This window comes from Pteronotus mesoamericanus, unplaced genomic scaffold (genome assembly GCF_021234165.1).
Source record: "Pteronotus mesoamericanus isolate MK-2021 breed Mesoamerican mustached bat unplaced genomic scaffold, CSHL_Meso_final contig_169, whole genome shotgun sequence".
Taxonomy (NCBI): Eukaryota; Metazoa; Chordata; class Mammalia; order Chiroptera; family Mormoopidae; genus Pteronotus; species Pteronotus mesoamericanus.
The window spans coordinates 28,606,082-28,633,336 of record NW_026555068.1 but is presented as its reverse complement, the minus strand read 5'-3'; the positions used below and the strand labels follow the sequence as shown (position 1 = coordinate 28,633,336).

At 58.7% G+C, this 27,255-nt stretch overlaps 1 protein-coding gene across 1 annotated transcript in view; it reads right to left on the bottom strand.

Moving 5' to 3' along the window:
• CSMD1 (CUB and Sushi multiple domains 1) overlaps window positions 1–27,255 on the bottom strand; it is a 720,682-nt gene that overhangs the window by 103,791 nt on the left and 589,636 nt on the right. Inside the window, exons 24-30 of the mRNA XM_054565852.1 lie at window positions 22,125–22,316; window positions 21,629–21,755; window positions 14,232–14,434; window positions 10,447–10,638; window positions 6,962–7,100; window positions 4,260–4,447; window positions 257–451 (exon numbers count right to left, since the gene is read on the bottom strand). Of these exons, the coding sequence (XP_054421827.1) occupies window positions 257–451; window positions 4,260–4,447; window positions 6,962–7,100; window positions 10,447–10,638; window positions 14,232–14,434; window positions 21,629–21,755; window positions 22,125–22,316 (1,236 nt within the window). The remainder of the gene's footprint in view (window positions 1–256; window positions 452–4,259; window positions 4,448–6,961; window positions 7,101–10,446; window positions 10,639–14,231; window positions 14,435–21,628; window positions 21,756–22,124; window positions 22,317–27,255) is intronic.

Sequence of the window (27,255 nt, the reverse complement as noted above, 5' to 3'; positions counted from 1 at the left end):
GTGCTCGCACCTGGGGCAGCTCCCCGGTGCCCCCACTGTGCGCCAGGTGCGGGGCACACAGCGCGGCAGGGAGGGGCGGGCCATGGGGGGCGGCCGAGGCCCTGGCTAATGGAACGTGCAGGGACGCCCCCCAGGCGCCCCGCTCCGTGCCCGACCCCAGCCACCGACGGGAGGGGGCGGGGCCGCGGGGGCGCCGTCCGCAAACGAGCTCGGGGTCCCACGCGGGGGACGCACAGGGGAGAGGCGGCGCACGCACCGCTGCAGGACGGCAGCGCCCGGTCCCAGGCCGGCTTCCCGTCGGCGCCGATCACGCACGTGATGGACGAGGGGTCCCCGATGGTGTAGCCAGCGTCACACTGGTAGGTCACGGTGGAGCCGAGTTTGAAATCCGTCCCAATTCGGGTCCCGTTCATTATATTTCCAGGGTCAAAACAGGCCTCCCGAGGTTTCTCTGCGGAAAGAATGAAAGTGAGCTTCATGGGGCTGGGCATCTTAGGTCTGTTCCGTTGTCTGGTTGCTTAGTTTTTATTTTTTAGTGCTTAGAATAGGGCCCGGCATATGAGAAATACTCAGATAATATTTATCAACTGGCTGATGACCAGGTTGTTCATTCATGATCAAGCTAAGAATTACATATGCTAGAAATAATTGTCATTACTAATTATCAAACTAACAATTAAATGTCATAGAAAAATAGGAAAAACTCTTAATAAAAGTATACTTCTAATTTTTCAAAATACATTCTCCTACAGAATTGCTATCCAATTACTTTCATTCTTGGTATATTTTTATACATCTATCCTTTTTTTGACAATAGGTTTTCATGCTGAACCAAACACATTGATTTTGGAGAAACCAAAGTTCACTTTGTGACTTTCGTACTGAAATCGCAGTCACGTGGAAGCGCAGCTCGCCTGCGAGGAGACCGGGGCGTCTGGCTTCCTGAGGCGAGTCCCAGCAGACGGACCGGGGACGTAACAAGGGAGGAGGCTCGGGCTCCACGCCCCCGCCCCCCACAACCAAGGCCAAGTGAACATCGGCCTCAGCAGGAAGTGCGTTCACTGACCCACACGCGCTGAGCCCTGCACCTGGATGTGCGAATCCCTGACCCACTGGTCCCAGGTGTGGCAGCTGCTCAGCGACATGGGTGACCGTTCATGTTCTGTTCCAACCTTCTCTCTGCTCTGCATGGGCTGCGCGGGGTCGTGCCCTTCACACCTGAGAGTCTGAGCTCCAGGAAAATTCCGTAACTTTCAGGAAAATACGTACTGCAGAGACCTGTCCACCTGCGGGTCTGCTCGGTAAGACAGTCGCCAAAAACCTGTCTTTTCCCAAATATAAATACAACATCGTCTTTATTTTTCTCTCCAAGTCACGTTGCTATGTAGCTACGTCTAGTTCCCTTTTCGCAGCCTTAGTATGTTAAATGTCCTATTTCAACAGATCTCCCCAGTCATCAACGCATGAAACACGTCTGTGTCTTTACGTTACATGTAATTTCGTCATTTGAATTGCATTTCATTTTTGTTTCTCAAAGTCCTCCATTTCATCAACGTTCCTTGAACATCAGAAGGACATGGAGGTGTATTTCACCATCTTTGCAGGATCAATACAAGAGTTATCTGAAATGTTCCTCTTCACGTTTTGGCTTAAAGTGAATAGACGACTATCAGCAAGCACGTGTGCGCGTGCGTGTGTGGGTGTGGGGTCAGCGATACTGACCCAGGCTTGAGAGTAACTGGAGGAGCTGAATGAGCTTCCGCTCTTTTCCTTTGGGACGGTCGCTCCTGCAGAAAGCCTACGCACGCGCTCGCCTTCGTCGGCGGGGGGGCCTGGTGCTCCTCGCACGTCCAAGTGTGTCTGGGAAGTCGACGTGGGAGACTGGATTTTATTTTTCACGGTGGTCAATGCTGGCCACGTTTGCTGGGAGGGAGGCCGCCCCGGACGGCGGCAGGAAGGAAGGAGCTGGGAGGACCTTACCCCGGACCCCCCTCCGAGGATCGGACAACGCAGAGAGGAAGGGAACGGCCCAGACTCGGGAGGGCCCGCGGGAGGAAAACCAGGCCTGTTTCCTGCCTTTGCCCTTAGTTCCCGTCATATGCGTGACGGGCTGTGTGTCAGCACCAGCCGGCCAGAGTCTCCTTGGCAGGTGCTGGCTCCCCGGCTAGGACTTTCTATTGCTGTTCACTGACGTCCTTTGGTTAAAATGCAATACGTAGGAACATCACATCATGCATCTTTTATATGTTCCATTTTAACCAGAGTATGATAGATACATGCAAATACACAGACATTTATATATTTATGATAGTAATGTATCTGTGTATCATGTAATGTTATAAATTCTATCAATCAATAGGTAATACCATTTATATCCTCTGCCCGTCTGGCGATACGTTCGCATACGATGACTGACACTCCTCTGTGGGCTCTGTGTCCCGGTTCTCCCCTGACACAGTGGAGAGTCCTCGGCAGATGCCGGCATCCGTGGCTGTCCCCTCGTCAGCCTCGCGGCCACTTCGTGTGCACGAGTGATCGCTCTTGAGTCTGATTTTCTGTTGGGTCACATCCCACCCACACCGTCTGCTGCTTCACGGTGCTGAGTGAGGTTTCTGATGGCAAGTGTTTCAAACGCCCGGAACCGAACCGCGCCCGACCCTGCGGGGCCGTTTTCCCGGCTGTAGGTTCACGACACTCGGTCGTTAACCACGGGTACGTCTTTCTCCTAGCCTGTCACCTCTGCTCATGAGATGACGTCGCAACGCGGCGAGTCTGGCTGGCGTCCACGTCCCCGCTGCTCCGCGACACGTCCGGGGATCCGCACGGGGGCCCCGCGGGGTGACTCCGGCGGGTCCCCAGGCCCGCGCTCGGCAGGGCCGCCCGCCGCTCCGCCTGCTCCGCGCTGCGATGGAGGCGGGTCCCGATGCTGCCCCAACCCCGCAGGGGCCTGGCCCTGCCGGATACGAGTCGTCATCACGGGCGTCTCTCCTCGTCTTCCGTGGGGTTTGCTCTGTCGCGGATGCCCCTGGGCACCTCGTAGGCCGCGGGGCGCGGCAGCCCCCGTGTGGACGGCCGCCTGGTCACGAGAGAACCCAGACAGCAGGGCAGCTCCTTCCGCCCACGAGCAGGGCTGGGGACGCACACTCCTTCGCCCCCGGGGGCCCCGGGCACGCGGGTGGCCTGGCCGGCAGAGGTCGCAGCGTGTCCCCTCGTGCGCAGGAAGCGCACCCCTTCTTTTTCTCCCTCTTTGCAGAACAGGCGCTGCTGTGGGGAGACGCTGGTCGGGGGCTCGGGCTCGCGCGGGCGCTGAGCTGTGTCAGCCTCCGACGAGCGCCCGGTTTGCTGCTCGCTCGCCGACGCCAGCGGACCCCTCAGAAAGCGCGGACCCCTCTGCTTGTGGCGGAGCCTCCATTTCCTAGCGTGCCTTTTGACAAAGGTCAGCAAGCTCGTAGCGTTTGCTGTTTGTGAGTGAATTGATTAACTGTCTACCTAAAACCATATAAATAGGTACAAGTCCATTGAAAAGTTAAGAGATGCAACATTTATTTTAAACTAGTAACTCAAGAGTTTAAATAAAAATGCATACTTTTGCTGTTTCTAGTGAAGCGCTCAGCACAGCGAGGTGGTGCGTGGTTAAGTCCCCGTCCTTCCCTCTTTGGAACGTAACCTGCCTTTTCTTTGTTCACATGGGAGACGGATTTGAAAAGGAGACAGTTGTTCCCATGGGCCCGACAGCAAAACGCATAGTCAGGGTGTATTTGTGGGTGTGTGTCTGTCTGGCGTCTCTGGAAGTGCGTGACAGGGTCTCTGGGTCCCAAATGGCCTGGTGCCCGAGGAGGAGCCAGCTGGGCCCTGGCTGGAGACCTCACCCCCGATGCCCGGGGCGCGCCGCCAGAAAAGTGCTGAGGACAATCGAAGCTGGTAGATGTCCCCAACCCTGGCTGTCCCGGAGAAACACGCTAGAAGCTGTCAGCACGCACTCGAGGTCGTCCTCGAACGCAAGACGCTGCTGCACGGGTCAGGCTGTTTACCCGTGGCTGCGAATGCTGGACGCTCTGTCTTCACTGGTGCTCTCTCAGCGAAGGGGGACACGGGGCTGGAACCCTGTCCCCAGGGGAGGGGTCGGACGCCCCCCCAACAGACGGGGGTCGTCAGCATTTCGGGGCGCACGCAGGCGGGCACGACGGCATAAAGCAGCGCTTACAACGCAGGCGCCCCGAGGCGACAAGCCCACCTCCACGCGGGAGCAGGTTGCGTACCTTTAAATTCGATGGCGAAGCCAGACAGGCCCACGGAGGCGTCGCTCCGGAAGGCCAGGAAGAGGCTGTTGCCGCTGCTCTCGATGCGGTCGGGGGCCTGGGCACCCTGGAAGCTGCCGATCAGCGGGCTGTTGGAGTCCGCGCCTTCGTAGACGTGCAGGAAGTCGTAGCTGGGCTCCATGTTGAAGCTGCAAAGACAGAGCGGTCAGGCGCCGGGCACGCGTGCCCCGCCCTCCGGCCCGCGGTGGGCCTGCTCGCTTTTGTGTAGCTTTTAAAAATGACAACAATCCAAAAATTAAATACAATGAAAAAGTCAACATAGTGGTAACTGTAACAGATCTCAATTATCGCACGTGGTCTTCCTATTTTACATGACCATCATATTCAAAACAGGGTCGATTTTAACGACCCCCGTAAGGAAAGGAGTCGAGCGGCGTGGGTGGGACGTCCCTTCTCTGGATTCAGGAGGCTGAGTCACCGCGGGCACTTGGTTTCTGCGTGAAGACTTTTCCTAAAGTTTTAAAGGAAGTTCTTCCGGATTGTTTTTACTTTGAAAACATAATTGGCTGGACTGGCTCAGAAACAGCGGCCAACGTCAGCCGTCTCTACGACGGACAGAGGGCGGGCGAGCGCGTCGCCGTCCCTGGGTGGTCTCGGGTTCTCTTCCCCGTTCTCTCCGTCTCTCACTCGGCCTCTCTCCCCCCTCGAATACTAACATCGTGGGGGTCCCCGGAGAGCCCGACATCGGAGCCCAAGTTCTCAGGGTGGGTATGGCCGCCCGGGTCCCTGCCACGTGCAGTGCGAGGCTGGGGGAGCCCGGGGCTTTACCAGCACCCGCTCTCAGGCGAACGGCTGAGCGGGTTCGGACGTCCCAGGGCGCACTGGGAGCAGCACAGACACACCTGACAGAGGCGTGTGCGGTGCCTTGCGGTGGCCTCCCTGTCCCCGACCGAATCAGGCCCCGTGTGCAGCCCCCGCCTCCCTCCCCCGCTGGGGACAGGAGGGAGGATCAGGCTTTGCTAGGCTCACAGGCAGCTCGTCTGGAAATGCAAGTGGTAAGACGTGGGTGAAAGGCTCCCCGAACCTGCCCCTGCTGTTCTGAAGGAAGCGACATGCGGGGACCATGGGCACCCGGCACTCGGGCCCCCGGCCCCGCTCCCTGACACCCACCTTATGCCAGGCTGTGTTCGCTCCCTGGAGGCCTCCAAATCGGGGGTCCCCTTACTCCCAGGGATGCATCCCAAGACCCCCCGTGCTGCCTGAAGCCAGGCCCAGCTGAACCCTGTGCGCCCCGACTCTCCTGTGTGCTCCTCCCTCGGATAACGTTTACTGGGCCAAGTGGGCGGAGTAAAAGACCGAGAACAACAACTAGCAGTGAATGGGAACGGGCGTCTCCCTCACAGGACGGAGGGCAGGCGGAGGGAGCGCGACGCGGGGACCCGGGGCAGCCACACACACACTGCCCGTGGTGTGGTCCCACGCAGGTGGCTTTTCCGATTCCTAAGACCTGAGCGTGGGATGAAAACGTGGAGATTCCCAGTTCAGCCTCCTTCCGAGACGTGAGTGCCCACAGTGAGGCTGAAAACGTCTGCAGGCACGACTTCGTTCATTCCGGAAGGAGCTGCGCTTTGGACCCCTGGGCCTCCCGGCCAGACTCCCTCTCCTCCGGGAGCCTGAGCCTTGCCCCGACCTCCCACCTCCTGCTCCCGCGGGTTCTGATCGGGGCCCTGCTGGGGCCGTGAAGCCACAGGGCCGCCGCGATCCCCAAACAGGCTCGGCACCGCTCTGGTTTTCCCTACAGCCAAGCGGCGCCAAACGCAGTCACCGCTCGGAAACCTTAGAGCAGTCTGAGTAAATCCAGGCAACGAAGGCGTATGTGACTACCCGAGGCTCCAACTCACAGAGGGTGACAACTTCCCGGGCCCGATCTCCTCGGGTTCAGAGAAGGGAAGCTGCCACAACCCCGGGCCAGGCCTGGGGGCAGATCAGACCCCTGGGCAGCCCGAAGGGCCGCCTCTCGTTTACAACAGCGCCTCCTGCAGCTCAAAATTCAGACGGTAAAGTTGGAGAAGACCTTGGAATTTTAAAGAATGCCACGATGATATATATCAAGTACTAAGTTCTACAGAATGTGTCTTTAAGAACTAGTCGTAATATTTAAAACCTTATGATCTACTCTAGTAAGAGGGAGTTCCCCAATTTCTTTTCTAAGACACATGTCTGGTAACTCGGGTTTTACTGCCACTGAACTGCAGACGCTTCCTCCATCCCAGTGCCGATAGCGACTGTCTCGATGGCCGCAGCGCCGCCTGTGGGGTGTCGAACAAGATGTGCTATGGCAATGAGACAGCTGCCGCTCACGCAGAGAAGCAGGAGGCCGCTGAGGAATTGCAGCACGCACACCCGCGTCGCGTCCCTATTACTACGCTGGGACACTCTGTACCGTCAACCTCCTCGTGTGGACCACCCTGTGTGCGAGACGGAACTCAGAAGCAATGCCGGCCACGTGCGCCCGAGCACAGCCCACGGGGCGTCCCGGGGAGAGGGTGCCGGCTCGGGTGCCGCTCCCCGGGCCGAAGCCGCCCCTCCGACACGGCAGCGGGCTCCCCTGGGTGTGCGATCGGAGGCCCCCTGGGCAGTAAGCCACCCTCGGTCTGACCCCGGCTTCCTGCAAAAAAGGCACATTCCCCGCGAGACGGTACCTTTTGAATATCAGGGCGATGACGAAGTCCGGGTTCACCTTGATGGTCCAGTCGCATTCTTTCCCGGGAGGGTAGGGTTGCGGGTAGTTGGGCGACAAGATGACACCGGCGGGGCCGGTCAGGTTCCCTCCACACGCAGCTGCCACAGAGGGACACAGTTTAGGGGAGGAACGGACACGGGGCCGCGTGAACGGAAGGAGACGGCCCCGGGCGCAGCAGGCCCGCGGCGCGCGGTTGTGACGGTCACGCGGGTGAAACCGTCGGACCCACGGCACGGTGACCAGGTTTTACGTAGCGTCCCTCCCCGTTTTCAGGGAGGATTTTCAAACCGCTGACCAGGGGCACTTGCTGCTGTAGCTCTAAACTCTGCCCCGTTGGAGCGAGCAGATGACCGGATCGCCCGTAGGCCTGTGGGCCGCACTGCGGACACAGGAAACCGCCGACAGGGAAACAAGCCCGCGCCGCCCCGGCAGGGGGACTCCGTGGACGGAGCACCAGCAGCCCCCAAACAGCCCCCCCGCAGCTCGGAGCAGGACGGGGCCACCGAGCGCATTCTGCCAACCCGGGGTATGGCTTTGCTGTGCAGACTCTTGCAGATTCAGACTTGGGGGCAGGGGATCGCGGGTTATTTCAGAACCTGAAAGCTGGGCGGGCCCTCCAGGGAAGCCCTGCTCAGCGGGGGAAGGCTGTGAGGGCCCCTGGCCTGGAGAGCCAGCCTCCTAAGACGCGGCTGAAATCGCCAAGCGAAGGGGCCTCCACGGGGGGGCCCCTTTGGGCGGAGAGAAGAGCAGCAGAGGATCCAAGCAAACGAGGAGACGCGCTCCCGGATGACAAGCGGGTGGAAATATGAGTAACACGCGAGGAGATGAAAGGTGAAGCGATTTTACAAGGGGAGAGAGATTTTATAAACAGGGCGGGGGTGCCCTGTCAACACGGAGCAGGCGAACTGGGAAAGAACGAAGTCGAATGTCCAAAAAAGACATGAGATCAGTAAAAGTCGAACCCGATGAGAAATTTGAAATGCCAATGAAAACACCAAGGAATGATCGCTATCTGCTCCTATCAAGTTAGGAAATTAAGACGTATCCTCTATACGGTTTTTTTCTTGGTCGGGGAAGAAATGCTCACACGCGGCTGATGCTCCAGCAAATTGACGTGGCCTCCCTGAGTTGAGAAACAGGTTTTTAAAGCCCTAGCGATACAGAAGTTTGCAGACACGCATCGCTCATCAATAATTATGGGTGCTTGGCGGCCAGAGCATGACTGCGGAGGTCTCCACCCAGCGCACGCGGCGCCGGTGCCCTGTGGCAGGGGGCACGGGGTCACAGAACGGTCCCTCACGCCGGCGAGGAGAGAGTGCCGCTTACGAAACCCTCAACCAGGACGCGACCCCGTCCAGCAAGCTGCACAGAGATGATGTCGCCACGGCAGAATCAGGAGGTTCCTTCACGCAGGTCCATGTCGGCAGGGCTTGCCCCCGGGGACAGAGGCGGCAGCGCTTTCCTCTTTCTTTTCACTTCAGCGCCTACAACTTCTGCAAGGAACGTGCGTGTTTTAAACGCAGAAAGGGCTAAAGAAAATAGAAAAGCGTCTCCCGTCAGCAGCACAGAATTTACGTTGAGTGCGAAGTCACGTTCCGCTCGGGCGCCGATGGACACGTTTCTTCCAGAGGCCACAGGCCGCGTTCCCGGGGGCAAGGTCCACAGTGCAATGAAAAAATAGTGTCCACTTCTTCCCAAATGTGCCGCCTTCCCGTGAGGTGACACTGACGTGCAGGCCAGTCTGCCTGCTAGCGTAATGGACGTCCAAGTGCCTGCCGGCGACGGCGCTTGCCCTTGACCTGGCATTGGAGACTGCAGGCCTGGCAGCTGCTTTCCGGGCAGAGGACAGGCTCCCTGGTCACCAGCCCAACGAGCTCGCGAGACGGGGACAAACAAGAGGCCGCAGGTCGGCTGGGAAGACGGTCAGTTTCACAATGAAGTGTTTAAGGGAACGTCAACTGAGAAATCATTTTAAAGAGACTAACGGTTAGTGGCCTCGCTCCGGAATGTCCTTCTCCGTGAGCTTCAAGTCCTGCATGGCAGGGATTAAGAAGTGCCTTTCCTCCTCGACAAGCAGGACAGTGGCTTAAAAGGACCGCTGCTTTGAGGGGTGACCGCTCCACCTGAACACAGAGACTCGTAGAAACCCGCCCGGCCTCCCGCTGACTCAGCTGGGAATGGGACGCGACGCGTGTCTGCGTCCGTGAAGGGTGTGAAGAGAAGACGCAGCGCCGGGCGTCCGACCAGCGGGCCCAGCCGCCTCTGGGGAGGCGGAGGGACGGACGCAGCGTGGCCCCACTGCCCGCCAGCGCTCCGCCCCATGGGCCCCGTGGCCGCCCCGCCACAGGCCGGCGCCGCGCGTCTCAGCCCTGGGCTGAGGGCCCGTCTTGGGGCCAGGAGCCCCCCCGCGCTGTGCCCGTGCGGGTCCCGGTCCGTCGCCTCACAAACCCGCTCGGGGTCTCCCCGCGCAGACCGGCCCGCCGGCCGCGAGCCTATTGTCCCGGGGCCACGCTCTCTGCCCACGGGTTAGTCAGGCCTTACCTGCGTCAGACAGTGCAGCGAAGGACACGTGACAGTAAAGTTGCGTGGCGTTTTTTTGTAAAATTAAGACGAAATACTCTACATTGGTATTTAGGGTGAAATATCTGATTGAATGAAGGGACAGTCTACATAAAATTACTATTGTATATAAAAATACGCATTGGCTTAAAACCTTATTTGCGATAGAGTATCTTGGGTTGTTACTCAAATTAAGTCTGTAGCACCGACGGTCATCCTTTTAATAAGGTCAGACTATAAAAATGCTAGTGAATTTCAGAAACAACTTTCTCCTTTTCTCTTCGTTTTGACAAAAAAAGTATAATTTCTAGTTTTCAGAGTTCTATTAAAATGTAGAGCTATTATAGGAAAACCGCCTAAAAGGAGAAAGTGCTCTTTCTTGAATAGATTTTGCATATGGGCAAGTCTGTACATTAAAAATGAGAATAGCAATGGTAGGGTTATGAATTGTTAGCCCCCCGAAAATTTTAAACTACAGTAATTTGATCGCTCATTTTTATAAGATCGGTTAAGGATAGGGAGTGTTAGGGAAATGTCAGTTGCTGTAGAGCAAGGTGACCACTTCCTTTACTTCACCTAATAAAATGAAGTGTAAAGGTTTGCAGTAAGATGTCAAGAAAGACTGAGAGAACCTGAGGGCACGAAAGAACCAACGCCCCAAGCGGCCTGCTGAAGGGACGGTGCATTTGCAGGGTGACGTTAAACGTGCAACAGCCTGCTGCACCCCAAGCAGGAGGCTCCCACGCCCGCGGCACCCCCCCCCCAGGAGGCTCCCACGCCCGCGGCACCCCCCCCAGGAGGCTCCCACGCCCGCGGCACCCCCCCCAGGAGGCTCCCACGCCCGCGGCACCCCCCCCAGGAGGCTCCCACGCCCGCGGCAGGTACCTCTGCAGGTGGGCGGGTCCGGCTGCCAGAAGAAGCGGTTGTTCAGCTGCACACACGTGACCTTCGCCTGTCCCTGGAGCTGGTACCCAGGGTCACACTGGAAGGTGACGGTGTCTCCAGGCTCCCTGCTGTCGCCGTAGCGGGTGCCGTTCTGGGGCACGCCTGGGTCGTTGCAGGTGGACGCCACAGACGCTGCGAGGGCAAGACAAGGACCGGTCACGCGATCGGAACGGGGCCGCCCAGGCTTACGGACGCTGGGCGCGCGGGGCTGGCGTCCTGAGTCGCCCGTCCACGGACGGGCTCACGGCAAGGGCTTATCTTCCCAAAGGCATGGGCACTCAGGCGTCTTGATGACGCTCACTCCAAACAGATTCTAGCGAAGTCTTGTTGAAAATGCCGCTGATTAGGGAACACAGCAAGAACTGCATCAGGCTGAAGTTGTCTGTCTGTCTGTCTGTGTCTCTCTCTCTCTATCTCACACACACACACACACACGCTCCCCTCGGAGTTTTTTGTTAACGTTATTTAATGAAAACAGATGTCACACTTTAAGTGACTTCAGGTGCACCAACCACAAGGAGCTGTGTGTAAAATGAGAGAGAACAAATCCCCGGAAGATCTGAGCCCCCCAAGGTGTCACCGGCAGAGGGGACCAGTGACGCCCGGTTGACGCTGCGACAGAAGCCAGACAGAGGGGACCAGGTCAGTCCCGACCAGGGTGCTGCTGTCCTCGCAGAATTATCAGCACCTTGCATGGTCGCCCGAACTTTAGCAAAAGCCCCGGCCGTGATGCCGTCCTTGTCCGAAAGAGCGCTGGGCCCGAGGTCGGGCTGGGCGAGGCCGCGTCTCCCAACACGCTGGGGAGAGTGGGCGGGCACAGCCCGACGCCGGGGCGCGGGGCTCTGGCCGCACGTGGAGGGCGTGTGGGGTAGCCTGCGCACCTACAACCACGCGGCACGGGCGGCCCCCCCGCCCCCCCGGCGCAGGTCCCATGGTGCAGACACCGTCGCCGGGCTTCGCAGCAGAGTCCCGGACGCCACCACGCTCGCGACGCCCGGGCCCGGGAGCCCTGGCCAACCCCCCGCTGCCGAGGGCCGCGCTCTGCGCGGCTGCGTCAGGCGGGCCCCGCACGCAGACACCCGTTTTCCCTTCACGTCCCTTTCGGCCAGAACCGTGCGCTCTCTCCTCCGCGTCGGCACCGAACAACGGGCAGACGTCCGCTTTTCCTCCGCGGGTGCCCCGGGGGGCGCAGCACCGGGACCCCCGAGGGACCAAGGGACGAGCACGTCGCCCCACGCGCCACCGTGCCTCCCGCCTCAGCGTCTGCAGGCGTTGGGTCGGGGGCATTGCTGCCTGAGTTTTGAGTTTTCCGTGCAGTGGGGTGTGGGGCACCCTGGGGCTCTGTCACGTATCTGGTGAGATGGGAGAAATGAATTTAAGGGAAAACTTGCGAGGCACAAGAAAGAACATTGTGCTCTGGGCTCTACAGAGATTTTTACCCGGACAGCAAGGTGGTGGGCGCGTTCGGGGGACACGGCGTGAAGGGGCCGCACTCTCTGCTTCGCCCCTTGGATGGCGCGTGACCTTACAGTTACTGCTACGGAAAAAGGACCGTGACAAAAAGCGCTTCACAGCTACGGCACACGGTATTTAAGAGCCGCACGTACTGTAAGTGCTGACTTCTCCCTCCTCAGGGCACTGAGATTCCTCATGCAGTCGTTCAGAGATTTTAGTTTTTTAAATATATCTAACGTTAAAATCGAATTAGAAACCTCGACCCTCACCCTTCAAGGATCCTTTTCTAAACACCTCGCGGCATCAGCAGCCGCGATGAAATAGACTCTCAGCCCCGAAAGGCACGGGCGATAAAACTGCGCATCGGCAGGACGGACTCGGGGTGGGGGGCGGGCCACAACCCTCAGCCTTTCCATTAAACGGTCGGCACGCACACCCCCTGCGTACGGGTCATACAGGAGGAGCGGCTTTACAGAAACCTCAGGCGGCCGCGGCAAGGCCAAGTGAGGCCCTCGCGGCCGAGTGACAAACTGATATTCGTCACTTAACGATCATTTCCTGCTTCTCGGTCAGAACTCCGCTCTCCCGCGCCTGGCAGTGTTGGGACTGGGTGACGTTCTGGGAAAGGCAGACCTGTGCCGACTGTCAACGCGTCGGCCGCTTCCGGCTGCCGCGGGGGATGCGGGCCCAGAGGGTCGGAGGGCAGGGGATCCGCCCGGGGGGACGGATCTGTGATGATGGACACACGTCATCGGGCATTTGTCCAAATGCACAGAATGTGCAGCACCCAGAGCGACCCCGATGTCACCTGCAGACTCTGGCGACGCTGACGCGTCAGTGCCGGCTCATCAGCTGTGACAAACGTCCCATCTGCTGGGGCAGCAATGGCGGGGAGGCTGTGTAGGTGGGGCGGGGGGGCTGCGGGAAACCTCTCCACCCTCCTCTCAATCCCGCTCTGAAAAGCCCGCTTGCAAAGGGCCGGGCGTGTGCAGAACGGGTAGGAGGGAAAATGACGACCCCGTGCCCTGCCCTGCTTCCGTTCTCCCCAGCAGGGCCCGGCCGCCTCACGCCTGCTGTCCCCTCCGCCCACGCGGCCAAAGAAAAGGGCGTTTTTATTCCACAAACAGAGCAAAACTAACATGGTCTCAGCAACAAGGGCGTCTTCCCCCCAAGGAGCAAACGTTCCTCAATCTTTTTGCCGGGGACCAGGGACAATTGCGCCCTGCGCAGTGCCGGTCCGTGCGCACACGCTTGGCAGTGGCGCCTGGAGGCGCCGTGGGACGAGAAACCCTCAGACCGTGTCCTCCGTTTTATTAGCCACCTTTTTAAGCATCAAACCGGCCTGAGTTCGTCTTCGTGTGGAAACCCTCACTGCGGCTCTCCGGGAACACGCCAGGAGGGACCGTGCGACGGCATGTTTGAGCCAACCTCACCTGCTTTCCGGTGTTGGCTGACCCCGCCGGCGACCGATCGAATGGCCCCTCCCCGCGGGGCAACCTCGGGTGCGCTCACAGGGCGCCGAGCACAGAGGGTCGCTCCTCCTGCGCCCTCTCTACACGCGGCCTGACAGCCAGGGTGGCGGGCGGGCTCAGGAGGCAACGGCCCAGGGGCTGGGCTCGCCGCCTGCAACCTCGGCCCTCGGGGCGAACAGACGCGGGCTCCTCCGTGCAGAGGAAGCGACCTGGGTGCGTCGTGCCGGCAACATGCAGCCCCCTGGGGCACCTGCCCCGGGTGCCTACGCTCAACCTGGTGTTCAGGGAGGAAGCGACCCGCCCCTGGACTGGGCTTCAGGTTAGCAGATTAACGTGCACCTTTAAAGCAATACGTGTGTGTGTGCATAGATTTCATGTACACAGTAAAGTAATAAAGCTAAGGTGGTCCATTGCCCATCCCCAGCTAAGAAAACAGGATGTCACCCTGGCAGGTGCGGCTCAGTGGACTGAGTGCCACCTGCGAACCAAAGGGTCGCTGGTTGGATTCCCAGGCAGGGCACAGGCCTGGGTTGCAGACCAGGTCCCCGGCAGGGGGCGCGCGAGAGGCAACCACACACGGATGTTTCTCTCCCTCTTTCTCCCTCCCTTCCCCGTTCTCTGAAAATAAATAAAATCTTTAAAAAAGACCTACAAAAAAAGAAAAGAAAGAAAGAAAACACAGTTCCCTAAGACCAAGCGTGCTCCCGATCTGCCCTTCCCAACGGCCGGCTGGGCAGCCACAGCGCCCAGCGTGCGCGGCGCCGGGACACCAGGGACGCGGGGCACAGGCGCACTCACTGGAGAACTGCACGGAGAAGCCCGACTTGCTGATGAAGAAGTCGCTGTCGAACTGCAGCGTGAGCGAGTTGAAGGTGCTGTGGATGTCGCCGGGCAGCGCGGAGCCGCTCCACTCCTGCAGCAGGACCTCGCTCTCCGCGGGCCCGTCCCACACCTTCAGGATGTCGTGGTTGGTCTCCGTGTCAAACACGATGAAGTGGAGGCTGCGGAGAGAGCACAGCATGGAGTCACTCGACCGGCGCCCCGCGCCCCACGGCCACGCCCACGCGCACGTCAGGCACGGCGGCTCGTCGCGCTTGCTCAGCCCCGGGCACAGGGGCCTTTCTGTGACCTGGCCCGGTGGGGGGTGGTCCGCGGCACTGCCCCGAGCGCACCCCATGACGGGGACACCCGCCGCCCCGCAGAGCCGCCTCCGCCCGCGCTGGGCGGGGGCGCCCTACTGAGCCCGGTGTTGTGCCCCTTCCTAAGGACGAAACGATGCCTTTGGAGGCCGTGCGCTCCCCATCATTCAGGGTGTTCCTGCGCGCGCACGGCCAGGTCAAGGGCCACAGGGCTCGCTTTAAGCTCCCGAGGCAGGTTTCTAACGCCGTGCCAGTGTCGTTCTCGGGCCGCCCAGGAGGGGGCAGTGCGCCGCCTGCCGGCATCCGAGCGGTCGGAGCTCCTGCTGCATTTGCTTCTATCAATTTTACCCTCAGGAAAATGCATTATTTGAAATACCAATACAAAGGCTGACGTGTACACGATAAACTCTTCCCTCTACAGAATTTAAAATGCCCCTAACACAAAGGGAGAGATGTGTAATATAAACTTCTTCCTTTATAACATTTGAAACCCTTTTATTAGATTTACAGATATTTTCTGGAACAACGTAAGAACCGCAGTCTGAGGCAGCTCCTGGGCAGGGGAGGCGGGGGGACTCGAGCCCTATTCACGGCCATTCAGATCGATGAGAGAGGGGCTGAAACACCACCGAAACCTGGGTTTCCTGAGTGTGTTGATCGCAGTTTGGTTTTTTTTTTTTTAAATTTACTGATCAGTGCACAAACGTGTGAGGGAGATGAAAACATCAGAGCAGACAGCGCACAAAAAACTGTGCATACGTCTTAATTAGCTATTTTGTGGGTATTACGTATTCAAAAAGATCTCTTCTACCCTGCAGGAAGTATAAAATAGGCAGTTTATTTTGAAATGTTCAACAGAAACTTTTTTCACTATGGAGGAAAGAACAGCACGGAGCACACACCCACCCCAGGGTTATATTCTACCCTCTTTGCTGAGGATCTCGTTCAAGAAGGAAGACCTACAGACGCTGCCGGACTTCCGCTCCCCACTGGGCGACCCGTCCTCCCCAGCCCCCTCACTCCGAGACTGAGGCGGGCCGTTCCATTTACACTTTCATGATGTTCTCACACGGGCGGGCACCCCTTTATCTCCAAATGACACGCAGGGCTATTTTGTGTGTTTAACAATAATCACGTAACGGCTGACATTTTGGTGCATGTGCTTGTCTCACTTTCAAGTTGCTTTTAATGTTCCACATTACGTGAAATTCCTCTAGGCTGAAAACGGTCATTTTGGGGTACTCAGAAACAGAAAAGGGAATAAAAAATGCTACTTGCATCGTTCCCAGGACGCACGCGACAGCCAGGAATAAATCTAGGATGGGCACGTCCTCCGCACAGAAAAGCACAGACAACGCTGAGACAAACTGTGTCAGAGCTTAACAAACGGGGCGACCCACGGTGTCGGGGCTCAGAGAGCTCAGCCGCGCCCACGGCACCTGCCTTCCTGAAATTCGTCTATTGACACCATGGGATTCCCACGGAAAGCCTAGCAATTCCTCTTGCGGAAAGTACCAAGTGTTCATGAAATTCCTAAGGGAATGAGGAGAGTCAAGAACCGGCCTGCAATGCAACGAAAAAGCTCAAAGGTGGGGAATCAGAGTGTGGGGTTCCAAGACCTACTGTTAAGTAATTAAGGAATACACATAGAAGGGTGCTCAGCTCAATGCACAAATGGATTAACAAAACGAAGTTCAGAAACGGACCAAAGCATGTGGAATTATTTATGGCAAAGGTCACACTGAAAAGCAAAGAAACCTGGCTTTTCAACAAATGGACGACTACAGTTTACCACAGACAAAATAAAATTCCTTGAATCTTCCTCATACCATACACACAAATTAATTCCAGATAGACTGGAAACACAGATGAGGAAGTTAAAATAAGTGTTCAATAAAAAAATACAAAACCCAAGATAATATTTTTATAATTTTGGGGAGGCAAGATTTTTTTAAAATCCAGACACAAAAACACTCCCAAAATATTTGATATTATATAATACAAATACTGATAGGAGACCCACGGACTATAAAAGAAAAGTGTGTCAAAATAAATCTGGCTCATGGAAATGAGTCTCCATGCCTCAAAAGACATCATTATGAGTCTAAAATGACTGACCATGGAGTATAAGACTATTTAAGTCATATATTCTTACAGATGTGTTATATATTGTAGGTGTTATATATAATCAACAAAAGATTGCACTCGGATGTGCAAAACTCATGTACAACTCAGAAGTAAGAGGCAGCCCAGTACAGAAAGGCCTAAGTGACCAACTCGCGACGCATCACAGAAGACATTCCCAGGGACAACGGGTCTGCAGAAAGAGCTGGCCTGGCTCCGACAGACCCCGCCGCCCACGGGCACGGCTACTACGCGGGAGACAGCCCCGGCCGCGCGCCGTTGGTCGGCGGAGGCCCGGGAGTCGCCGCCGCCGCGGTGGGCGAGCAGCCGCAGCCTGACCCCGGACGCCTGCGGGGTAGCACCCACCGTGGCCGGGGAAAGGGCTCGCCACCACCCGCAGCTCCAGCGCTGGGTGCACGCCCGAGAGGGACACACACACGCTCACCAAGGGACCCTCGAGGCCAGAGCCGACAGCCCCGGTTGCAGCGACCGCAGAGGGGATCAAAAATTCGCAGGCCCACCCGCACGCGGGACGGAGACGTGAAGTGCGGAGTGTTCACGCAGCGCCATACCCCCCTGTGCCAACGGGAGCGAAGGCTGAGGGCATGGGGACGCAGGGCTAACCTCACCGCCCAGTTCCGTTTATAGGAAGGCCAGATGGGGCCGACGGCCCTGAGGTCGGGGCCGCGGTCACCGGTTACCGCGGAGCGGGCAGGGCGTGAAGGGAGCGCAGGGGGAACCGCGCGACGATACCCGGGCTTCTCCTAAGGTGGGAAATCCCTGGAGGTTGGGGAAGGGGGGATGGGAGGGCGAAACGCGCAGGGAAAATGAAAATCTCCCAGGAGGGGAGGCGGCGCTGAGGGCCGGGGCGGGCCGCGAGGAGCACAGGCCCCCCCGGCTTGGACTTCACTGTGAGTCAAACCTCACCTCCACGGCCAGCGCCCCGCCTTTCCCCCACCCTTGCACCGGTTCCCGTCTTCCTTGCTCGTGTTCCTAAAACGGCGGCTGGGTGTACCCCGGGCCGAGAGGGAGGGGATGCTGCCCCCAGTGTCTGAGCCGAACTGGCCCGGGACGGGCACTCGGACCAAGACACAGGCCAGGGCCCGCGCTGCGCGTCCGTGACAGGGGCCTGGGGACGGAAGGCCCGGGACAAGCAGCCCTCCCCGCGGGCTCCCCCAGCTCATCTGCAATGGCGACCGCGTCGCCACGCGTGGGGTTAGGGGCCGGGTGTCGGCCAGACCACTTCAGCGCGTCCCCCTCACTGTGCTGCGGGGCTGGTTAGGGACCCGGCGGAGGTTCCCGTGGCCACACAGGGACGGCGTCCAGCCGTGGCCCTGGGCAGACTGCCTGCTGCTCCTTTTCCTCTGGTGGCAGGACGTCTCCCCACGGGGACGCCCCCGTTCTCTGTGGGGAGACAGGAGCGTCCCTGCGCAGTTGCCACGGGACAGGTGGGGCCTGGAGGCTTTGGCTCCCGGCCCCCCCACCCCCACCCCCACCCCACCGGGGACGTCAGGGCGGCACATGCGGGGGGCGGCGCCTGGGGGCTGCTGACGACGGCCACCAAGGGGCACCGCGCGCCTGCGCTTTCCCCCGAGCCTGCTCTCACGGGCGTCCGGAAGCCTGGCCCACGTCCACGAAGACACGCCCAGGTCTCCCCGCCGGCAGCACGGCCTCTCCCCAGAGCCCAGCGCGGCCACGTGACACACGGAGGCCCCGCCCCCTCACCTCCTAAGTCCGCGGAAGGGACCCCTCGGACCGGCGCGCGCGCGCCAGTTGGGACACGCCTGGGACGCTGCGGGGCCGCACGAACCCTTCTGCAGGGATTCTCCTCGACTGGCCCCCAAACGCCACGTCCGGGTGACCCACAGGAAGGCCCTCGAAGTCCGTGTTCCGGACAGTGCGCGTGTAGAGGAGCGACCGGAACCCAGGGACGACAGGCACGTGCCACGCAACCGGATGCCCTGGCCCTGTTTTATACCCGTGGCCGGGCGTGCGAGATGTGTGCGTGGGATTCTTAATGTGGCTGAATTTACTGCTCTGGGTTTTTAATTAAATCCAGCTCCGGCAACTTGCTTTATCGCCCAGGTGTGAAAATCACAAACCTCTTCCGGGCCCAAGTGCCCCACAGCAGCTACTTTGGGGTCTTCCATTACCGCGAATGAAAGACCGCGAGCACAGCACATCGAAAATTGCTCTGGGCGTCAGTGAGACCGAAGTCGGCCCAGAGAGAGCGGCCGATGTGCTCGGACTAGCCTGTCACCGTGCAGGGCTCCTGGTGCATATTCGGTTTTCGAGAGAAAATCATTTACAGTAAAAAAAAAAAAATCATAGTATGAATGTATAATAATGAATTTGGTTTATATTAAGAATTTTCAATACTTCGATCCCTGGCCTCCTGATTCCATAAATGACATATTCCTAATTTCCAAGAGCGAGAGTAACGTGTTGGCGCTCTGACCAGTGAGAGAACCGAGACTCGGTAACCTAGGCAACAAGGACCAAAGCCGAGACCGGATCCCACTACGTGCAGCATCCGTGCCATTGTAAGCCTGCGGCTGTACCTGATCGGCGGCTCAGCTGGTCGTTTTCCAAACCAACACACCAAACCACAGCGTCCGGTTCACTAATGAGGAGGTACCACCGGGTCGTTTGGGGATGAAGCTGAGTATCAGCTCAGTAAGTTATCAAAACCATTGCTGCCTTCTTAACTTCCTCACCAGAAAGGACTTCATGCCTTAAGTTAAAAAGATCTGATTACAAATTTGGTAAACTCTCATATTGGAAAGACACGTAACAGAAGAAACACACATCCCGGAACAGGAAGTTGGTGGAGCAGTGTCTTTGTTTCCCAGAACGTTAATGGTTAAGTATCGAAGTCCGTTCAGGGTACAAAAGTTATGCATTTTTATTACCTCAACTCATTATTTATTCATTTCTTTTCTCTTTTCTTGTTAAGGTGCTAATGAAGCACGAGCTTCACTGGCCAAGGCCAGGGGCGCCGGTCTGCGTTTGGAACACCGAGCGCGTGCTGACTCCCGGCCAATACGCCGCCCGGGGCCGAGTGAGAGGCGCACAGCGGCTCCTTCGGGCGAGCGCCCAGTTCCTGCAGAGCCGTCTCCTGAGTCAGAGGGTTCCCAGGATACTTTCAAAGCCAGAAGCCACGTAATGGCTTTTGTCTACTCAGATCAGGCACCCAGGGATTTGAAGTTAAGAACTGGTATTTGATTTCATTTAGTCCCACAGCAAAGAGACTGCATTCGTTTTGGTGAAGAAGACAGGGTCTTAAATTCTATCGTTCAAATACACTTCACTTTTGTCCTCAAGATCAATAAATCGATGATCATTTATCTTCATTAATGATACAAATTAAATTTTGAATGTGATTATAAAATAACACTTTGCATTGTGTATGTGTGTGACTGCACGTGCCTGCATGTATTTTTTGAGCTCCGTCTCTTGCTCCTGGCAGGTCATGAGAATCCTGCTTTGGTCTGAAAGTGAAAACACTGGTGCATGTGTGTCTGACTCAGTGGCAGGCGTCGATGGGACCGGATCAAAAGCAGGAGGGCAGCTGTCAGGGGAGGGGCCACGGCACCGAGGGACAAACACGCGTCTCTGCATGCCACCCTTCCTGTCCTCTCTTGATTAGGTTATAGAGTCACAGCGGGAGGAGTCTGTGTCTGTTTGGCTTGTATCACTAAGTTTGCGGGTTTGCCTGGGAATGAGGATGACAGTCCCAACCCGCCCACGGGCCTCAGAACAAGGCGCCTGGCTCCCCGCTTGCTGCTGCGTCCTGCGTGCACGGAAGGAGCTGGGGCTGGGTGCGCGCAGTCGCCTTGGGCGCAACAGCAAGGCGGGCGTGAGGACCGGAGACGCGGGGGCTTGGGGAAGGGCTGGGGGGAGGGGTGTTCTCTCCACAGAGAACGAAGGCTGTGGAGAGGTTCGAGGCGGATGACCGGGAAGGAGGAACCTTCACGACAGGGAAGGCAGGGCGCAAAGGGATCCTCGGGAGTGTTGCTGAGGACGGCAGCTGTCCCCCCGCCGCCGTCCCCTGGGATCTGTAATGAAAGGACAGCTTATAGGGAAATGGCTTTTTTTGCCTGATGTACTGGGGTTTTTGAAACAGCTTTCCCCAACTGGAACATGAAGGACTTACTTTAAAAACATTACTTTTGTTGGTTTACTTAGTAGGTTTTAAAAACCTCAGTAACAGAGAGCTATCCATTAAAAGAGAAGAGTTTCTCTTAAGATGTCCGCACAGGTTTGTGCGGTTTGTAACGAGGTTCTGTTGCATGTGCACCTTCAGGTCGCGATGCCGGCCTGGCCTGCCCCGCACTTACCTGGGGGCCTGACAAGGAGACCGCGCACCCCTCTCAGCCAGCACGCAGCCCCCATCCGTGGGACTCGGCTCCTCCCCGCCGCGGGGCAGGCTTCTCCAGGCCTCCTGTGTCGTGAACTGGGAGGCCTGCGTTGGCAAAGGGCGCTGTGGCCCATGGAACGGGGGCAGGACTCGGTGTGTCATCTCCTGCCACAGGAACTTGCTCGGCGACCAGCCCGCCGAAGGGACAGAGGCCTGGGGGGACGGCCCCGCCTTCCCAGCCGCCGGCTGCGGCCTGCGCACCTGAGTGAGGCCAGCCGGACCCCCAGCCAACCTCGATGGCCCGCCGAGTCTTGAGCACATATATAACTATTTGAGGCAACTAAGTTTTGGGGCCCAGTTTGTTACGCAGCAAAAGCTAACTGACACATTTCCTTACTTGTTTTTCCTTTGTTCTTACGTGGTCACCAGGCATCGCCAGCCCGTGAGCCCGCAGGAAATTTGCCCGCTGTCCTCCCCCCGGCCACGACGGCGATGGAGAGAGCCCTGTCCCCGCCACCCAAGCGGCAGCCGCGCCGCCTCCTCACATCTCCGCGCCGACCCCGGACACCTACCTGATGGTCTTCCCCGGGTCGGCCTCTACGACCCAGGTGCAGTGCAGGTTGTTGTCATAGGGCGCCGGGTAGCCGGGGGACAGCAGGCGCCCCGAGGTGGCCGCGCGGACCTGCCCGCCACACTCTGCTGCGGGAGACACAGGCACAGGGACGGTCACTTCAGGCGCCACGGGGCCTTAGCCGCCCAGCACGGAACCCACATCGTCTGCGTGGCAAACACTGAAAACATCACAGTCCCCTCTCTGTCGGTCACTTTCCTTTCCTTGCTCCCAAGTGTCACCCAGCGGGAAGGGCACCTCCCTCAAAGGAATCAGTGCCGAGAGTATAAAGCGAGGCAACTCCCGTGTTAGACGTCTAATAATTCTCTGCTTATCGTATCAGGAAAACCTGTCTTTTCTACAAGAAGGACACCCCCACGCAGACCTCAGGAACCGGATGCGTGAAGCCCTGGGGTGGGGGGGGAGGGGAGGGGGCAATCGGGTCGGGCCCCGCTCACCCACGCAGGACGGCAGGGGCTGGTCCCACACGCGCCGGCCGCCGCTCAGGCAGGTCAGGGTGCTGCTGCCGTGCATGGTGTAGCCCGGGTTGCAGCTGAACACGACGGCGGTGTCCGCGAAGTGGCCTTCGTCCCGGAGCCGGTAGCCGTAGCTGGGGACGCCGGGGTCCTCACACTTCACGAGGTCGAAGCCTGCGAGGAGGGGGCAGTGAGTAGTGGTCCCGCAGGGTGTAAGGGAGCGACAGCCACCGCAGAACAAGACCGCGCGGTGGGTACGCGCCCCCGGAAATGGGGAGAGAACAGGCAGCGGTGAATTTAAAACGGGGGACGAAGAGGGGGCCGCGAGCGCATTTCTGTGGTCGCTTTGTGGTGCCGTCTGTGTCCTGAACGGAACCTGCTGCCGAGGAGTCCGCGTTGTCATTGGAGACCCGGCTCGCCAGCCGCCGCGCTGGGCGCTCCAGGGAGCCCGAGGGCGCCCCTGCCTCCACCCCTGCCCCTGGGCGCCCGCCCGCCCGCCCATGCGCGCCCCAGGCCGGCCCGGCGCGCCGTTTCCCCGGAGCCCCCGAGTCTCCAGCTTCTCAAGAAACTGAGCTCGCGGCCGACGGGACAATGACATCGCAACGATGACACCGTCAACCTTGGCTCTTAAACCCAAAAAACGGGGCAGAAATGAATCTGCTTCAGACATGTTGTTAGGGCCCCTGAACAGGTAAGAGGAGACAAAGGTACTTGATCGCAGTCCTCGCCCCACAGAAGCCCACAGTCCCTGTGGAAGGGAAGGTGACAGGGGACACTACACGGTCACCATCGGACTGAGCCGACGGGTGTACGCCTTTGTGAACCGCGCGCGCTCACCGCGCACCTGCTACGTACGCAGCGCACGGTCTCTGCCCACCGGCCGGCGCGGCACTGCTCTTTGCGCCGGAGGGTTCGACTGGCGGGGTCCCTGCGGCACTGCGTGCTCAGGGGGCAGGAGGGGCGGCATCACCCGAGGCCTCGGACCAGGGGGTGGGCTCGGCCGCTCCCGCAAGGGCCGCCTGTGACTTCCGAGGGGCGCGGCGCCGGGCAGGGGCGCGGCGCGGGGCAGGGGCGCGGCTTCCCGGCGCGCGCGGAGATGGGCAGGGGCGCGCGCACGCACACGCTGACCCAGAGGGGCGGCCGGGCTGACGGCTGCGTGAGGTCGGCGGATCCCACCCCCGCCCCCTGTCCCGGCCCGGCAGGAAGAAACACGGACGGGGCCTGACGACGTACAGGGCGGGTAGCGAGACGGAGCCGGGTTTTCATTTTTCTCACGCGCAACGTAACTTAAGACGTAACTTCCTTTCTGAAAAGGTCTGGTCTTTTGTTTGCTTTATTTTGTGTTATTTAGGGATACTGTGTCCAAAAAATAAACCTCAGCGTGCTTTATGTTTTAAACCCTGGAGCCTAACTAATTGCTTAAAATGCCTTGAATATTCCAAGCACCTTAGTAAGTGCTGTTGACTTTTTAAAATTTAGCCACAGGCGTGTGCAGCCCCCAGACGGTTCATGGCCAAGTACGAAGCTGATAAGGACCGAAAACCCTTTATAACGCAGACATGGTAACACTCATAATTTAATAGCAAGAGTAGAGAAAGTAAAACTAGATGGGAGACAGATCTGGTAGTTGGGCAATTAAATGTCAATATCAACACAGCCAATATCTAGAACGAGCCGGCATGTGACAGACTGCCACCCACTGATGTTTCACACAAAAACGAGCAAACTGTTGCACTGCAATTACATCATAATGGAATTGAATAATTTTTAAACACCACGACACACTGCCCACAGCGGTTCTTTTTAAAAAAGAAACTTGAGCCTCCTGCTGCATTGAACTATATGCGTACTTTTAAATGGTAAAATGAAATTCAGGTCCCTCCCATCTTGCTGAGGAGCAGCTGGATCCCTGACCTGGCGGCGCAGGCAAGGGGAGCAGAGGTGACCGCACGTCTGGGCGTCTTTGCAGAACAGTCACGGATTCGCAGCAGAGGTTTCTCAACCCAGCGCTTTCCTTTCCTGTGTCCAAGACTCGCTGACGTTGCGCTTCCATTTACTTGGCGTCGGGCGGGACTGTGCAGATTGACAGCACATTTTCGATCAGTTTTTACTCTGCGGGAGAAACGCAAGCTGTGCCCAGTTTCTCCTGTTGACCCGCAAGCCTCGGGGTCGACCCTTTGCCAGGAGCCCAGGGAAGGGACGGGGCCCGGACTTCAGAGGGCGGTTCCCTGAGGTGGACCGTGCCCGCGGAGGGGACAGCCGAGAGCCGTGACAGCACACGCATGTGCCGTGCAACTCGTCACGCAGTGTCCTCTGTGCTTTCTCTCCGAATCCTGAAAGTCACCTTAGGAACCAGGCAGCTGCGGCCCCAGGCATGACGGGCGGGGGTGGGGCTACAGCCGAGACAGAGGGGCAGCCCGGGGAACGCCCGGCCCCTTTCGGGGCTCGGCAGCCGCGCGGCCTAACGCGCAGGATCACGGGGCGATTCGGGCGCAGAGTGAGGCCCCGCGGCAGCGCCCCTCTGCTCCCCGACCTGGCGCTGTGAGGGCCCCCCGGCTGCGGGGCGCCCCCCGGGCTCGCCATCCGGCTCCCTGGGGCCGACGGGGGCAGCCCGGCAAACCGCAACGGGCACTGTGTGCCTCTGCTCGCTGCTGAGAGAGATTTCACTAGATCTTGCCAAAAAATGTGACACGTTGTGAATGAAAATCATTTTGCACTGTCCTGTGGGAGGCGTAATTCTTCCATACTCCTAAAGCAACTGTTAAACTTTCTTTTTCCCCCCAAAAAGGGTTTCATCACTGGATCAAGAAACGTATTAAACACATCCATGTCCGTGTGCCCATAACCAAATAGTGCCACATGGTCCCTGAGAGGTGGCCTGAATTACCAAGGACCCTGATTCCCTGGACAGCGCACTTTCTTCTCTTTAGTTTATGTTTCTACGCCTTGCAAACAGACAGATACAGGACAGAGGACAGACAGACAGATGTAGACGAGAGACAGATGATAGGTGAACAGATACAGGTACACGATAGATCGACAGGAGGAGAGATCATAGATGTAGATGATACGTGATAAACAGATGTGGATACAGGATGGGTAGGCGGAGAGATGACAGAGGATAGATAAAATCGATAGATGCTAGATAAACAGGGATACAGGATGGACAGATCGGTGGAGAGATGATAGGTGAGGACAGACAGACGGAATAGACAGGTTAGACAGAGACTGCGAGACACAAATGGCCGCACTGGACGAAGTCTACAGGCCCGAGTGGGAGAAGCAGAGCGAGGGACAAATGAAGGGCTGAGCTCATCGTCACAGGCGGCGGGACCGGGGGCAGGCGGGCCCACAGGACGGTGCGGGGGGGGTGGAATTTAGCAGGAACGAAGGGGCAGCTGACAGTCCCGACGCACGGAGCGGCGCTGAGCCCGTCCCTGGTCCACGCCCCCGGCCGCCCGCCCGCGGTCCTCAGCACCGGGCGCTCACCGGTCACCGCGACGGGGAGGCTTCTGGGCCCGCCTGCCCCCCCCCCCCCCCCCGCTGCTGCTGGGGCTCCTGCTTAGAAAGCACACGATTTCTGGAGACTCTTCGAGCTCCGCGTAAGCATCGTCTGTACGAGTGGGAGGGGCTCCCTGTGACGGTGGATCTACTGCCGCTGTTGTTACTTGCACACCGTTGCCACTGTTATTCTACAAGGGACACACACACAGTGACTGCCAGGCCCCCACTGGCCCGTCGCTGAGGGAGGAAACAGGAACACTGATCCTTCTTTCAGGGAATTCCTGCGTGGGGGGGCTGCACTGTCCGCGTCCCTGGGACGCGGGGGCGCCCGCCGCCTTCGCACCGGCTGGCTTCTGCGACCTGCGTGACGCAGGCCGCCCGGGGCGCGCTGCCCGGGACATCGCCGGGACGCGAGCTTCCACAGGCGCCCCGCACCGGGAGGAGTGTTGCAGCAAATCCCAAACCGAGACGGAGGCGACGGTGCCTGCCCAAGCAGGCTGAGCATCCGCCCTGTCCCCAGGAGGCACGTGCTGACGGCCACCAGCTCCTCCCAGGGCTCCCGCAACTGCCAGCGCCGGGACAGCGGCGCCGAACCCCCTTCTGCCAAGGGTTCCCGTGGGACCGCTCGCCACGCCGGCCCGGCCGGCCCTGCACGCGCCCCATGCCCACGTGTGTCCCTGGAAGGCGTCCTGGCACGATCACCGACAGGACCCGTGAAGGCTCGTTCTCCTCACCATCTCGCGACCTCCTGCCACCTGCGCCCCCGCCCCCACACCGGGGCCCGCGGCTGCGCCCCCCCTGCGGCTGCGCCCCCCCTGCGGCTGCGCCCCCGCACCGTGCCCGTCTCTCCGAGCCACCTTCAGCCGCGCCGGCGGAGGCTGCTCGGGAGAGCCCACCTGGGCGCCCGCCGTCCTCCCCGAAACGCTCGTGGACCCCACGTGCTCGATGATGGGGGCGGTGCGTCCACTCTCTCACGTGTTTTACTGGGCGTGCGATGTGCCGCTCAGCCTCAGGCTCGGCCCGTGGGACGGCGCAAGGGCTGCGGACCGCGGCGCGGCGGGGCGCCGCCTGGGCGGGGCCGGCCCTCGGAGGGGAGGCGGCGCAGTCAGTCCTCCCGGCTCTTCGCCGAGGCGCCTCGTAGCCCCGCGTGGTGGTGCGGGCCTTTGATTCCGATCAGCCACGAAGCTTCCCATGATTTCCAAGTGTTATTAAAACACACCAAATTCAGTACTTGCCTACCCGTGTTTTAAAAAATCAGTGAACCGGCTTTCCAAGTCATCAAAACAAATGCATGTCTTTCACATTTTAATACTTTCTGATTTTTAAAGACACTGGAAGGATTTAAAAATAGCATTTGATCAGAATATGCGGTGAGTGAAATTTCAGAACAGATCCCACAAGGTTATTGACCAAACCCAGAACGGAAGCTGCATGGCTTCATCTTCCTCCAAAACAGGTCTCCAAGGAAGGGGTCCCAGCGGAACGATGTGGAAATGGTTAATGATGTATTTACATAATTATTATTTTTATTATGGGGGTTATTATATACAATTCAATACAGAAGTGTTCGGGAACACAAAACAGTGTCGTCTCAGTCCCAGTGAGTTTA